The sequence below is a fragment of the Hirsutella rhossiliensis genome (genome assembly GCF_020360975.1).
Source record: "Hirsutella rhossiliensis strain HR02 chromosome Unknown scaffold00016, whole genome shotgun sequence".
Taxonomy (NCBI): domain Eukaryota; kingdom Fungi; phylum Ascomycota; class Sordariomycetes; order Hypocreales; family Ophiocordycipitaceae; genus Hirsutella; species Hirsutella rhossiliensis.
Genome location: NW_025408682.1, coordinates 326,072 through 342,454, shown reverse-complemented (window position 1 = coordinate 342,454; position 16,383 = coordinate 326,072). Strand labels below are relative to the sequence as shown.

At 44.9% G+C, this 16,383-nt stretch overlaps 1 protein-coding gene across 1 annotated transcript; it reads right to left on the bottom strand.

Annotated features, from left to right (window-relative positions):
- Positions 1 to 1,203: 1,203 nt before the first annotated feature.
- Positions 1,204 to 2,697, bottom strand: HRG_10506 (Ribonuclease H-like protein; the record flags this gene model as incomplete). Its single annotated transcript, XM_044868977.1, has 3 exons — positions 1,204 to 1,398; positions 1,475 to 1,587; positions 1,641 to 2,697. The coding sequence occupies 3 exons, from the start codon at positions 2,695 to 2,697 to the stop codon at positions 1,204 to 1,206; spliced, it is 1,365 nt and encodes a 454-aa protein (XP_044715719.1).
- Between the last annotated feature and the right edge of the window lie 13,686 nt (positions 2,698 to 16,383).

Below are 16,383 nucleotides of genomic sequence, written 5' to 3'. Positions count from 1 at the left end.
GTCCGGGATGTCGTCCGCGGCCCCGCGCCTTTCTAGGATCTCGACTCGGGCGCGTTTGCCTTTTCCGTCTGGGTCTCGAAGACCTGGTCGCCTACCTGTATAGGCGGGGCCCGGAACGGCTCGGTTTCCTCGACCACCGCATGATCTTATAGATATCCTGGTTGCTCTCGGCGCCTTCTAGAACAGTCTGCCAGAAATGTCTCTTAGCCCGCCGTACCGCCCGGCGCAGCTCCCGCCGGGCAGTCTGGACCTCTCTGCCGTGCCCTGTGGGGTAGATCCGCCGCATAGCTCTTAGTTCGGCCGCTGCACCGGCGCACTGATCGTTCCACCATGGGGTGCCTCTCGCGTTCTTCCTGGGCCGTCGGCCCGCTGCGTCGGCCGCCTCTTGGAGTAGGCGAGACAGCGCCTCGGCCAGCCTCTCCAGGCCTCTGGGCTCAACGGCCAGCCGGGGTAGTGCTGTGGCCCCAGCCCGCACAAGTTCCTCGAATCGCTTCATTTCTTCCTCGGAGCTTACCCTTGGTCTAGCTATCGTCCTTGGGGGAATCCGCCGGGGAGCGTAATGCTGATCGTGTAATGGTCCGAGCCGGTATGAAGGTGCTCCTCGATAAGCGCGTCCGCAGAGGGATATTGGCAAAGGCTAGATCAATGGTATTTCCGCGGGCGTGTGTGGCCTCGCCTGGCGTGGTGAGCAGTCCGAGCCTTGTCGGCCGCCCACTGGGCGATGTCCTTTCCGTTCCTCGCACTCCGGGCTCCAGGCTGCCAGGAGAAATGACAGGCGTTGAAGTCGCCCGCGATGAGGCATCTCTCGGGGACGTCCTGCTGGTGGAGGAGGTAGTCGAGTGGCTCGGTGTCTTCGCGTGTCGATAGAAGTTGATAATAAGGGTGCTGTTTACCCGGAGCCACAGGATATCACGCGTAGGGCGGGGCAGAGTTGCTCTGCCCGTATATCTGGGTGGTTCCGGACATACGAGATCACTCTCGGGCCTGATCCGGTTCCCAGGCGCGTTCTGGGGCGAATGCGTGGAAGGAGCGGTGCGTCTGGGTCCTGCAGGCTCCGCCTTCTTTTCTATCCAAACGTTCGGTTCCTGGATGAGCACGACGTCGTAGTTTTCGCTTCCGCTAGTCGTAGGGCTATGCTATGATAGGCCCCTATTTTGGCCACGTTGGCCTGGAGAACTCGGATCGTCCTCCTGTCGCGAGTTGTTAGTGTTGGGGCCTATTGTTCATAGGGGTCCAGGATACGTTTCGTCGGCGCCTCTTCATAGGAGACTCGGATCTGTCTTCCTGTGGTGGAGGGAGCGTTGTGGAGTCTGGCGCCTGCGCGCTGGTGGGGGACAGCCGCTGGGGTCGACATTGCTGCTGCTGTTGCTGCTGCTGTTGCTGCTGCTGGTCCTGTTGCTTGCCTAGGCGGGCCTCGGCAGCTCTCATGCAGGGCGATGGGGTCGGTCCTTGGGAGGGTTGGGGAGGCGGTCGCCGTGGCCCGTTCGAGCTCCATATTGGCTTGCCGGTATAGCTGAGAGCCGATCTTCCTTACGGCGTACTTCTCGATCTTGGAGAGCCGCACGAGTTGGCCGTGAGCGCCTAGGTCTGGCAGGGCACTCTTATGGTCTGCCGGGAAGGGCCCGGAACAGTTCGCGCACCTCTCCGGCTGCTTGCAGTCGTTATCGCGATGGTCTTTCCGCCGCATCGTCGGCAGGCTTGTTTTCGGTCGCAGGCGTAGCGGGAGTGATAATCCCAACAGGTGTCGCACTGCGCGGGCCGGGCGGTCTTGGCGATCAGTCGGGCTAGTCGGCTGGTGCCGAAGAGCCGCCATCTCCTCTGTATCGCCGCCTGAAAGGACACAATCATTGTCACAGTGGGCTGGTCGGAGCTTTCGGAGTATCTCTTAGCAATGTGCACATCAATTGGTTCGGCACCTGTCTGGAGCTTGATCTCTTCTTTGATAGCTTGGTCATAGTCCACGGCGGCCCCCCAGATATCCGTGAGCTGCCTGGGGCAGTCGGCCACAGCGTACGTGTGCCACTTCTGAACCCCTTCACCCGCCACGGCCCCGAGGCGGGCCGCCCAGTCGTCCTGCCGTTCCACAAGCAGGTCCCTCGCCTCCCGGTCTGAGGCCCGTATAGCCCATCCAGTCTTAACCCGGGCGATCTGTGGCATGCGTTCTGTCCCTAGGTTGAGAGTCTTAGCTACGTGAGCTCTGATGGCATGCCCCTGATAGCCCCATGCTGGGGACTTGTCGTCGAGCCGCACGAAGACACGCAGGTCATCTTTAGGCGGCTGGACCGGAGGCGCCTTCCGGGGCTTCGGGCCGAGGCGTGCCGGCAGGGGAGCCCTTGTCTGTGCCATCCCCTTCTGGGCCATAGCGGCGTAGGTCGGTGCGGTCCCGTCTCTGCCGTGGCGGTTGTTGACATTCTGACCGGCGCGTGTGGGCGCGCCGTTGAGCGCGTCGTCCCAGTAGCTAATGAAGCCGCGCGAGAATTCCTTCGCGAAGCTGAGCTCGTGGCCCGAGTTGAACTGGGCAGCCGTCTTGTCGAAGGCGGTGCAGAATGCGCGGAAGACGGCCAGCTTTGCCTGTTGTGCTTCCATCTGGTTGGCGATAAGTCTCTCTGCCGCGTGGGCAACCGTTACTGCTGGGCCTTGAGTCTCGGGCAGGTCGTCCGGCTCGTCGGTCTCGGTTTCGTCTGCTGCGTCTCCCATTACAGCATCTGGCTGGTCGGTGTCGGTGTGGGCATTGTCGCTGTTCGTGGAGCCGAATGGAGAGTCGTCGGGTTGCTGTGCGCGTCGTGGCAACAGTAATTCGGCAAGACCCGCGCGTGGGGCCTGCCGGAGGAGCGCTTCTCTAGCTCCTGGGGCGTTCGTGGAGTCATCGGCTCTTGTTCCTGGGGCGGCAGTCGCGCCTGGTCCGCGGGGTTGGGTGCCATCGCCGCCCTCAGCTTGCGCTGAGCGTGGTGTTAAACGCCCTTGTTAGCGGATGTGTGTTGTGTACAGCGAAGTCCTTAACAGATGGTGCCAAGAAAGTAAGAATACAAGGGAGTGCTGACCAATTTATAGAGCTGGTGAGGAACGAACGCGAAATAAGTGGGGCGTGGCACGGGTATTGCTATTTGCTAAACGCCCTTTTACTATAGAGGAAGCCTTTAAAAGTTATCGGCCACGCTAAATTAGACCCTATAAGGAAAAAGGAAGTAGTAACTAAATTACTATAGCACCGTTCCTAGCTTATACCTAATCTAGCCTGCCCTCGCGATATTCGTTGCCGCCCTTAAGTTTAATTATTTTCTGTATATAACGAGGGATTCGTTCGATCTAAGCCTATATCTTCTCTTACGGTAGCTCCTTCTAAGCAAGATCCTAAGCCGTGATAGCCTTAGCTCGGCTCTTTAGCGCGCCCTTCTTTATAGTCGTTCTTTTTATCTATAGCTAAGCTAGCTTAATAGCGTTAAGGTTAGGCGAGTTGCCGCACTAATAAAGCCGTTAAATATCGTGAGAATTATAGAATCGTTGCTAAATATAGTGTTTATAGGCAAGAGCCTTATCTTCTTGCATAATCGTCCTAGAAAGCTCAGCCTCGCACTCTTTAGTAAAGGGAAAGAGCTTAGGAAGAAGAATCTTCTTCTAGTAGCGGAACTAGTCAATTCCGCCGTGCTTAGAGCCTTATACAAGCTTGCCTGACTTCTAGTTAAATTTCTATCGAGGTTTAGGTCTAGGAAGTTAACGGAGATATAGTCTTCGTAAGCCATTATTAAGTTCCTACTCCTCTATTAGTAGGGGTTCGAGTTCTTCGTTTATTATTGCAATAGCTTTATCTGCTGCCTTCTTCTTAGCAGCAGTCTCTAGTGCCTAGCAGTAGCTTAGGCCCTTCTTATTATATAAAAAGCAGCCCTAGAACATGAATTCTAAGGCGCCTTTCTATCTCTCGCGGATATAGCTTTAAGTAAAGCGCTCGTTGGCTTTCCTCTATACACGATAGCCTCCTCGTCGATGTAGCAAGACAATAGAAGTCTCGTCTAACCAAATCACCCTCTTCCAGTCCTCGAGGGTCTAATCTTAGTATATAAGACACTAGGCTAGTCGTTCTTTTCGCATCTTCTTCGTTAAGCCTGGCTTCCTCGTAGGCTTCGTCTTCCGGAAGCCTGCTGAGCGGAGGACTCGCCATACAGTCGTTGCTAAGACCGGGTGCCCTGCTAAGCTCAGCTCGCCAGCAATATCAGCGCAGTTTTTTTCCCTTCCGTATCTATCGCGGCGAACCTTCGTAAGAACCTCATCTTAGATTATAGGCTGCTTAGAGGGACGGCCAGAACGAGGGGCATCTTAGAGCCACTCGTCTCGAAGGGTCAAGGGCAGCGTATCTAGCTTAAAGCCGCGTTAAAGAGCTCGTGTGTAGATGTATTTAACTGTTCTAAGAGGCACGCTAGTTAAGGCAGTAACTTTAGCAGCCGATTTCCCGCCGCCTCGAAGCACCACAATAAGGGCTCGAGTCGCGATATCTGTTTTTCGCCTTATTGTTATTGGGAATGTTAAGAAAGGCGGAGGGGCGGCTGCCGTAGAAAATCGCGTGCGGGGCACTCTATTTACTTTGCTACTTCCTTTTTCCTTATAGGGTCTAATTTAGCGTGGCCGATAACTTTTGAAGGCTGCCTCCGTATTTGCCAAACGGACCCATTTTAAAGATACGTACCAACGCCAGCTCTTGTCACCACTTGTACCGCGCCCGCCATGGCAAGTACCCGTACTGACCAAATGCCCTCGTCCATACACGCAGCCTACCCACACGCAATTGAAGGCATCGCATACATATACACAGCGCTCGCAGCCACAAGCCGGCCATGGGCCAATTCGCTCAAATAACGCATTTCCGAGCCTCGAGCTCGAAGTTGCAACAATCGGCCCGTTAATTGACCCGGCTGCCCCTACGGCTATGTGGCCGGCGGCGCCCACTCAATGGCTTCCCACTCTGCGCCCGACGAAGCCATCGCCGCGGGCGGCCCTGACGAAGTTATCGCCGCACCCGACGAAGCGGGCGGCCCTAACGAAGCCCGAGGCGTGCCCCCATTACCGCGTCCCCCTCTTAATCCCCTTCCCCTTTTATTTCCTCGAGCTAGTGATCGCCGTGTAACGTTAATATCCCCTAGCCACTGCTGGTTAAGAAAGCGCCTGCGTTGTCGTATCTCTTATCGGGCAGCTGTTTAGGTGTATATAATCTCTTTATTTTTAATTATTTAAATAAGGGCATTATAAAGATATAAGAGGTTAGACGTGCCCGTTAGTAAATACGATTTTATATTCTTATAAGCGGTTTTAACCGCGCTATTTATTTATTGCCCGAAGTTACGATACTAGCTAATAGAGTATTAAGCCTATTGCTCCTGCTAAGGCATATATTTATAGGAAATATATATCACGATATAGCCTTAGTATTATTATCCGAAGACTTCGTCGAGCCGCCGCTATACCTTTATAAAGTTCGCCTCCTCTTATACGTAGATAACGCGCTTCTAGGTAAGAAATATACCCTTACGGCTAAATTCGAGATCTCCGTCTAGGTTAAGGTTTAATTAGGTCGTAATACCAGCTTCTTAATTAGCGGCTTCTTAGGCAAGGATAGCTACTACCTCTAAAGGGATCTTTATATCGCTAAAATTATTAGTGCTATTAGGATTAGCTAGGTCCTTCTAATAAGACTAGATTTAAGCCCGAACGTTACTATTAATATAAAAAATATATAGCTATTACTATATATAAGGGAAAATATTAAGAAGGGCCTTTTTAAGCGCGGCTTCCTTATCTATAATAACTACTACTAGCTTAGCTGCCCCTATCTTCTTATAAAGCTCGTTAAGGGAATTATATAGCTACTAGTATCCCTCTTCCTTTTCTATATTAATAAAGCTAAATATAAAGTTTATAAGGGACTTTTAATTAGTAACCTTAGTAACTTAGAAGAGGAAGAGCTTAAAGCGGTTAGTTTTATATATATTATTAAGACTAAGAACCTTAGGGAAGCGTTTCTATATCTTTTAATACTAAGGGTAGGTCTAAAGTACGCCTTAAATCTTATTTTCGTTATATAGGTTAAATTTAATAAAGTATAGAAGGCTAGCTACTTAAAGATACTTAATAAATACTTAGGTAGCTATCCTCCTATTAAGAGCTTTAAAACGGAGCTTTTAACGATTATTATTAATATCTTTAATACGAAAAAACGAAGTATTAGGCTCGCTATCTTATAGGATTATAGAAACCTATCGAGCTAGAAGCGCTATATATTTAGAGAGGTTACGCTTAAGATCTTACTATATAGCGGTTTAATAACGGTAAATATTATACGCTAAGGGATTAAGAGATAGCCTATAGTTATAGGAAGCCTCTATAACTTAAAAATCCTACTTTAAAGCTTCTTTAGAGGCTTTTATAATAAGGCGGAAGGGGCAGTTAATCTTCTAGGTAGAGGTCTTATATAGCCTAACGCTTAAAGAAGCGCGCCGTAGGCTATAGTTATAAATAAAATAGGCATAGGTTAGCTAGGAAGCTTTATTAGAGTCCTTTTTTATATCTATTTAACTATTTAATAATATTATAGCTAGGTATATATAAGCCTTAATAGCTATAAAGATATATTAGTACTATAAATAAAGACTTAAAGCTAAGGAGTAAGAAAGAAAGACTAGACTATATAACCGAGCTAGCCCTTATATATATATATATATAAGGTTAGTTTAGCAGCGCTTAGGTAAGCACGAGGTCGTATATAGGCACGTAATACTACTTAGACATATAATACTAGTAAGGTTCTACGCTAGTATCTCTACGCTAGCGCATAGGGTCGTAATACTACCCCCCGTTTAAGGCCTTAATATATATATTAAGGTAGTTAGTCGTAGCGGCGGGTTCTTAGTTTTATAGCTTTCTCTACTATATTATTATCGTCTCGTTCCTTATAGCCCTCCTCTACTATAGAATATTCGATCTAGTATTATAGGTTAACGGGTAGGCCTACTATATCTAGATATTTATCGTAGAATACCTTTAATACTATTAGTATATTACGGAAATTCCTAGCTAGGTACTAAGTCTTATTAAGGTTATATCCCTTCTATAAGACCTAGTATTCTAGTCGTCGACTCCTACTAGTTACTTAAGACTACTAGACTTAATTAACCTCTTACTTAGGTTCTCCGTTAATCTCTTTAAGTAGCGGAGGTGTCTAGATCTACTAGGGTAAGGGGTTATTAGCCGCTTTTCGAAGACGGTCGGCGTAGAATAGGTTCTTTATTTTATACGACTTAGGCAGCTATAGTATATAGCTCTAACCGCGTTTTTCTAGGATTATAAACAGACCTAACTATTAGTTATCTAGCTAAGTAGTTAGAGCGTTTATAGTAAAGCCTTTCCTACTAAGAAAAACTCGGTTACTAATAGTAAAGTTAGTTAGTCGTTATTTCCTATTAGCCTATTCCTTTTAACGTTCTTAAGCGGCGGTAGCAGTATTCCTAGTATCTTCCTAGGTTTCCTAGGCGGTCTATATAAGTTCCCTAGCTCTAGCGGCGGGTCTAGTAGTAGCGGTCTTATTAGTCGGGGGCAGTAATAGGGGGTTCTAGATATCTTAGCCTAGGGCTACTTTTAACGGTGCTATATTAATAGAAGAGTGCTAAGACGAGTTATAAGCGAAGTTAAGGGCGGGTAGTAGGGAACTCTAGTTATCTTAATACTTCGTTATATAAAATCGTAGCTTTTAATCTAGGTATTAATTTATAACTTCTATACCCCCTTAGGTCTAAGGGTATAGGGAGCTTTTATAACGATACTTCGTTCCTATAAGCCGGTTAATCTCTATAAGGAAGGTAGAAATAAACTATCTAGCGTTATTAGAAATCTATATAAGGGGCATACTAAAGAAATAATAGAGGTAGCGGAAGTAGCGGCTAGCTAAGACTTCTACTATATTGTTTTTCTTTCTTAGGAGCGTAGCGATAATCCGGCTTAGCTTATATATAAAGGTCTAAATATAGTTATATCTATAAGTAATAAGACTAGAGAAAGATAAATTTATTATATAGGAAGTAGTACTCTTAATAAGATATTAAGAGATAACTTTAAAGAACCTTATAGCGATTCTTATAATATATATAAATATAGTCCTTATACCTTTTCGCTCGCTTAAGTATATATAAGACCTACCTTATATTTAAGTATAGCTTAGTAGCTAGAAAGCTAAAGTTCTAAGCGCCTTAATCGATACTAGGTTTAAAGGAAACCTTATTACTAAAAGATATTTTAATAGGGATAAGGGTATATACTTAAAGCACGCGTAGTATATAGCTAAGGATTAATAAAGTAATTAACTATATAATTATCTAATTATCGGTCTTATATATAGCTCTAAGGGCCTTAGGTTATAAATATAAGTCTTAGAGATTTCTTTACTCTATACCTCTTTATCTTTATTAGAGTCCTATAACTAACGGCCTCTACTTTAAAGGGGAAAAATAAAAATTTAAATTAACTATAATTAAGGAAGATACTTAATTAGATAATTAAGGTCTTTATAAAGCCTTTAAGTATACTTAGAAGTAAGTTAGAAGGGGAGTGCTAAGGGTCTTATCCCTTTAATAGGCTAATATTTATAAGGGTACGATCTTACCTATTAAACTCCTCCTTAGCGACTTTCTAACCTAAGATACTAATAGAAAGGGCGCGATAATAATAGGTAAGGCTCTCTTCCTAAGTATATAAGTAAGTAAATAAACTATCGATAGAACTTTTCTCTTTTACTATAATCCCTTCCCTTTATATTATTTATTCCTCCCTTTACCTATAAGCTACTTATTTAGCTCTTTCCTATCTTTACTCTTATACTTCCTTTTTTAGATAATTATCTATTACCCCTTATATACGCTCCTAAGTATTCGCGCTTATTATTCTTAGGGGCGTTAGGGAAATAAAGTAGTTAGTATCTTTACTAGTTTATAGCTTTAAGTATAGCTAGATTAAATAAGCTATAGAGTCTTATAGACTAATCGTTATCGCGTCGCTAGTAGTCCTATATAAATATATAGAATTATAGTCGTTAATATCCTAGTAGTAGTTTTAATATATTCCTAGGTTTTTAACTCCTTTAACCTAAGAGGGTTTAAAGCCTAGTATAAACCTTATAGGGACTATAGCTAAAGAGGCTATTACTATACTTCGTTTTTAAGGAGTAATAGGGCGCGCTATAAGTATTACTAAAGTCTTTAGCCTTAGGGTAATTAACCGAGCGCCTAGTAATTTTAAAGTCCTAAGGCGAGTTAGTAGCTATACTATCTACCTTTCTTCCCTATTAGCTTCTTATTAGGCTATTAGCGGGGGTATAGTTATAAGCCTTTCGCTCCTCGATATATTTAAAGGGGTCGTTAGTAGTAAGCGAGAAGTAAGCTTAATTAGCTATATATTTAAAGGGGAAAATAAAAGCGTTATTTTTATATAAATAAAAAGACTAGTAAGGGCGCTTAGCTCTTTCCTTTATAGATTCTAAGGTAGGGATCCTATCTTAAAGTTACTTAGGGAAAGGCTACTTAGTTTAGATAAGGAGCTTAATTTAGTTAACGCTTAAGGTAATAAAGGTCTAGGCTTATTTTTAATTCTTATTAGCGCGATTAGATAGTTAAGGGTCTTTTTAGGGAGGAGTTTTATAAAGAAACCGCGTATAGCTTAAGTAATTAGGTTAGGTTACTCTATAACGGTAGCTAGCGTAGTTAGCTCTTTTCTCGCTCTCCTTACTATATAAGCTAGTTTTATATCTTTTTAAAGTAGTAGTTTTTATCCGCTAGGCCTATCTTAGAAGTTAACTACTTTTAAGACTTCCTAGAGGTCTTATTCTTCTTAATCTCTTAGAATAATATAGTTATATTAGTAAATCCGTTTATACTTAGGAATCTTTATAAGAAAGACTCCGTTAAAAGTTATTAAACCTTAATTAAATAGTATCCTTTATAGTTATCTAACCTTACTATTAAACTACTAAGAAACTCCGCTACCCTATAATATCGCTTATATATAATTAAGTTCGTTTACTATAATAGCTTAGATTCTATATATTAGCCTATTAATATAGCCTTTTATACTTATCCTCTTATCTAGCTTAAAGAAATACTAGTCTTAATATAAGATTTTATCTATTTATAGGGCTTTTTATATTACCCTATACTTTTACTTTAGAATTACTTTAACCTTTAAGTATTACTACTTAATTATCTTAAGGTATAGCTTAACTATACCTTTAACCTAGTATTAGATTATTATTAAGGCTAAGTAGCTATATTCCTACCTTTCTTACTAAGCGGTATAAGGGACTAGTATATAAGTAAAGTTTTAAGGAACTTAAAGGATATAAAGAAACTACCGCTATATTTATAAGAACGTATAGAGTTTAGTATACTATCCCTTTTTTTAAGTATTAAAAATAACTAAGTTTCCTTCCCTATAGTCTTAAAAGAACGCTCCTTAGTAAAGTCCCTTTTAATTTAGTCCTACTAAAAAGTTAATAACTCTAGTTATATACTTTTATTTATACGTAAAGTAACTAAGGTTAAAGGTAAGAGTAGTAAACTTAATTAAATACTCCTTATTATTTAGGTATTTATAGTACTTTATATATTTATCTTTTATATCTTTAATAGGTTCCCTTTAATAGTTAGTATTACGGAGTAGGTAAAGGCGTATATATAGGTACCGTCCATAGGATAATATTAATAAGCTATATAGAGCTCTTCTATACGCGGCTAGCCCGCCCCTATACTTATAGGATCCGGCCCTCCGCACGTAACTATACGGCTTAGGCCGCGGCCTAAGCCTATTACCTATAATAGTTAAAGACTTTTATATAATGCCCTCCCTCGAGCGCGGCGTAGTGCTGCCCTATTAACGGCTCCCGTATAATTAGGCCTATACCGCGGGCTCTTCCCTGCCCTTTCCTATTAATAGGGCCGGCCCTACTAGCCCTATTATCCCCGCGCCCGTTAGCCCGGGTAGCTAAGACCCGGCTCTATACTCGTCGGCTAGCTAGCCGTTTAAATAGGGGCGTAACCTATTATATACGCCCCTAGGTAGCCGGCGGCTAGTCTAGACCTACGTAAGCCTTAGGTTGCCCGTCCCCTTTGCCTTAGGTAGCATCCTCTACTAAGGGGTATATAAGGCAGTATCCCCCCTTTCCCCCTTCCCTTCCTTCTCTCCCTTCTTTAACCGTAGTAATAGTATTAATAGGTAAGTTCCGCTCTACCTAAGGCGTTAGTCTATTCCTAGCTATACGGGCCGCTCTATTAACGTATACTCGTAGTAGTAGCGGTAGTAGCAATAATAGCCCTAATAATAATAATAACTCTAACTAATAAGTTCCGCGCCTTATAGAGCGGGAGGCCGTATTCTATCGTACTAACTTCCGCGATAGATATATCCGCCTCTCCCTCTCCTACCTCCTCCTTCTCGGAGCGTACGGAGTCGTTCGTCGACGCCGTGCTAGCCGCGGCCGACGACGACTCCGCCGCTGCCGCCGCTCCTACCCGCGCCGCTACCACCGCTCCTACCGCCGCCGCCGCCGCCTCTACTACGCTATTCGCTCTTACGTCGCCCCTTAGGGTAACGACGCCGTCCCCGCCGCTACCTATAACGCCCGGCCCCTCGGCCCCCGCCTCTATCTCCGCTACCCCTATAAGTCTATAGTTAGGCAAGCGTAATAGACGTTATCCGCTAACCTCCTATAGTATAAGCGCTAAGTATAGGCCGGCGCCGCCCGCTCGGCCCCCTATATACGTTATACGTCGTAGGAGCTCGACTACTCCGACTAGGCCGGGCGCCGCCGCGGCGGCAGCTGCTACTAGTACGCGCGAGCCGGCCGCGCCTATAAGGCGGCGCCTCCCGTCCTACTCGCTACGGCGTCGGCTTAGAAGGCCGGCTCGTATAGGTAGGCGCGGGGCTAAACGCCGCCGCCGCCGCCGCCTACTATAACCTCCGCGCCCTCGAGCAATAGGGCCTTATACTTAAGTAAGTCCTACTCCTCCGCTCCCTTATTTCTACTTTTAATGTACCCGGCGCTAGGGATACTACCTCCGTCGCCCTATCGGCGGTCCCCTTAGCCGTGCCCGCCTCCGCTACCGCCGCTGCCCCTACCGCCGCCGCTAGCCGCCGCCCCTCTACCCCTAGAGCCGCCGCCGCTGCCGACTAGCTTACGGGCTTAGAGGGCTGCCTTAGCGCCCTAGAGACCGCCGCCGCCGCTAATAAGAAAGAGGAGGCCGATAAGGATAACGATAATAAAGATAATAATAATAATAACGATAAAGAATAGGCCTAGGTAGTCTAAGGGCTCTACCCTATAATAAACGCTATTTTTATCTCCGCCTATACTATTGCGCTTATATTACCTATATTACCGTAACTGCCCCTTTTACTATGCTTACTTTATAGTCCTAGCCTAGGCTACTATCGGTAGTCTGCTAGTCTATCGTTCTCGTCTACTATTCTAAATAAGGCTTTAAACTTATCGAGGGCTATAGTTCCTATAAACTTATATATAGGTTCCTACGTAAGGTCGAGATACCTATGCTACTTAACGAGGACCTCCTAGCATTTCCCCTTACTAACCTTTTTCTAGCGCGCGGCCTATATCTCTTTAACCTTAAACTTATCCTCTCCCTCTACCTCGATTATAGGCGGTTAAGCGTCCGCTACGTCTTATCTAGGCAGCGGGTTAAAGGAGGCTCTATAAAAGAGGTCTACGTTAATCTTATTATAGACCCCTATTAGGAAACTATCGAGCTCTATAACCTATAGGCTAATAACCCTTTATACCGTAAACTTCGCGTATAGCTAGTTAAGCTTCTTTTTTAGTCGTGCCGACCTATAGTTACGGAGGTCTAGCTATACCTTATCTCCTACCGCGAACCTATCTACTAGGGCCCTAGTCTTATTAGCGTGCCGCTCTTAATCTTACGCCGCGGCGGCTATCGCGGATTAGCAATAATCTATAGTCTCCTATAGCTTTCGTACGAACGTAAAAGCGCGGCCCTCTAGTAACGTATTACTATACTACTCCGCTACTATATCTACGGTAAAGGGAACTAGTAAGGGTAGTTCGAAGCTATATATTATAAAGAAAGGGGCTATCTTAATAGAGGTATATAGTTTACTATTTAACGTAAGTTAGGCTATAGGGAGCTACCGGTCTTAGTCTACTTAGTTACGGGCTACGATAGCCCGTAAGTAAGCCTACGCCTCTTAGTTAACCCTCTTAGGCCCTCCGTTAGTCTATAGGTAATATACCGTGCTAAGTAGCTATATAATCTAAAGTAGCTAGTATAGGTACTACTAAAAGCGGCTAGTTTAATTCGATCCCCTATCGCTTATAATAGAGGCTAGCTAGCTATATAAGCGGGCCTAGCACTATAGGAAGCGCTCTACGTAAGACTCTATATCTATAGACGGCATTAGCTTTAATACTATAGACTTATTAAATCGGTCCTTAATTACCTATATATAGCGGTTGCCGCCCTCTATAAGTAGGAGGTCCGTTATAAAGTCTATCTATATATATATATAAAACCGGTCGGGCACCGGAAGCTACTTAAGCAGCCCCTTAAGCTACGCCCTCTAGATCTTTATACGGCTATAGATATCGTAGTTACGGAGGAAGCGACGAACGTAGTACTATAGGAGGGGCTAGTAAAAGTCCCTCGTAAGGCCTACTACTATGCCCTATCTGCCTAGGTAACCTACGACGCTAGAGTTATAGATAAGTTAGACTAGCCTCCCTCGGAGCTTATTTTATTCGTCTAGCTCCGGCGGTCCCTCCTTCTCCTTAGCTTCCATAGTATATAGTGCGCCCGGTACCTATAGTCTCCCCCGCTAGCGTAGATGCCCCCGTAGGTCGATATAGTAGTCGGCTACCTATACCTTTAGCTTTAGCTTTAGATCTAGGCGTCGAGCGCTAGACTTAACGGCGCGGCGTACGCCCTCGTAGGTATAGTCTAGAGCCGCTATCCTATCCTATAAGCATTATAGGGCCTTATCTTAGAACACTCTCGCTACGCGCGCCCCCGGGCCGGTCTATCCCTCCTCGCCGGACCGAGGTAAGGGCGCGGGGGGAAGCTTATTCGCTAGCACCGCGTCTTCCTCTACTAAGGAAGCTCCTATATAAGTCCGTAGTACTTCTTACGGGATAAGCTATAGATCCCGGGCCTCGATATCCGCTCCCGTCGGCCGGTCTTAATCCCTCTAGGAAAGCGCGTCTAAGACTACGGAGTCCCGCTTAGGGCGGTACTTAATTAAGAAGTTAAAGCGTAAGAGATACTCCGCCTAGCGGGCTTACCGCTCCGAGAGGTGCTAGCGAGTTATAAAGTACTCGAGGTTCCTATAGTCTATAAGAACCTCGAAGCTCTTATAGCTCTAGAGCTCCGCTTATTATTGCTCGAGGTAGCTAATAATCGCTAGTATCTCCTTATCGTAAATAGCGTAATTCCGCTCTACTAGGGTTAGCTTACGGGAGTAGAACGCTACCGGTTGCTTCCGCCCGTCTACCTCCTAAGAGAGCGTTCCTCTAAGTACCTAGCCGCTATAGTCCGCTTTAACTAACGTAGACCGGTCGAAGTCCTACTAGAGTAGTACTAGGGCTTAAGAGAATAGGTCCTTAAGCGTATAGAACGCTCCTTCCTATATAGGCCCCTAGTAAAAGGCAGTCCGCTTCCTAGTAATCTCGTTTAAGGGCATTATAATATAAGAGAAGCCCTTAATAAATATCTTATAATAGTTCGCGAACTTAAGGAAGCTCTATACGCCTATCTACGTAGTTAGGGCAGCTTAGTCCTAAATCGCCTAGATCTTTACGGGGTCCGCCTATATACCTATACTTATATAGATAATAAAGCCTAGGTACTTAACCCTCTTAACCCCGAATTCGTACTTATCTAAGTCGAGGTAGAGCCTATAAAGTTAGAGGCGCTCTAGGACCTTCTATACTTTCCGTATATAGTCCTTATAGGAGCCGCTTATATAGATAAGGATATTATCTATATATATAGAGGCGAACTTATCGAGGAAGTCCTAAAGCACGTTATTAATATAACGCTAGAAGGTAGTAGGCGCTCCTAAGAGGCCGAAGGGCGTTATAAGCTACTTAAATAAGCTATAGCGTATATAGAACGCCGTCTTTTACTTATTACCCTTTAAGATCCGCACCTTATAGAACGCCTATTTTATATCTAGCTTCGTAAACTACTTTGCCTTTAAAAGGTTATAGAGTATATCCGAGATTAAGGGTAAGGGGTAGCGGTCTAGCCTTATAATTACGTTTAGGGCCCTATAGTCGTAATAGAACTATATCCCGCCCCTTAGTTTACGTACGAATAGGACCGGCGCTCCTACTTTAGAGCTACTTACTTAAATAAAACCCTTATCTAGGAGGTCCCTTAGCGTCTTCTTTAGCACTAGCAGCTCTACGTATAATATACTATATAGCGGTTTAAACGGTATAGGTAGTTCCTACCCTTTTTTATTAGTACGGAGTATAATCTTATAGTCTACCCTTAGCTTATATAGGTTAAGCTTATCCGCTTCCTAGGACTTAAATAGCGGTAGGAGGTCGTAAAAGCGCTCCGGTATCTATTACTATAGCTTAGAGGGCGACTTTAGCTTCTTTATCTAGAGGGCCTTATCGATATCCGCTAGGCTAACTATATAGACCGCTGCGTTAGCCGCTGCCCGGCCTTGCCCTTGCTTTACCTATTATACGGTTCCTACGAAGATAGAGGCAAGGACTTCTTATACTAAGTATAAAGCTCGTACGCTTAGTCCTATGCCTATAGAACTATCGTCGTAGCGGACCTACCGTTATATAGGCCTAAACTATAGCTTCCTTTAGTATAGAACTAAGTATAACTCTATATATAATAACTAGGGTTTCCTAAGGATTAAGGGAAACTTTAGTTAGGGGATTATATAGGCTACGATAAGCTTATAGCAACCGTCGACCTCTATAGCTAGCTACGTAATGCCCTTAATTACCGCACCTTCTATCGCGCCTAAGGCGCCCTTTACTCGCCTTAAGGCGATCTTTTCTACTAGCACTTATATCTCTCGCGTAAGCGCCTTATTAACTATAGCGTAGCACTAGTAGCCCTTATCTATAAGGGCGGTAACGGGCAAGGAGTTATTAATTATAACCTATATTAAAGTAGGCTCTTCTTTTATACGGGCGGATAATTCTTCCTTCTCCTTTACTAGTACTAGTAATTAGGGCTCCGGAGCCTATCTTTACTCCGGAGCTACTCTTTTTCCTCTAGGCCTAGGAGGGCGGAGTCCTCCTTATCGTCTAAGGTAAGGAGCGGTTCTATCTTCGCTACTTAAACCGCTATAGGC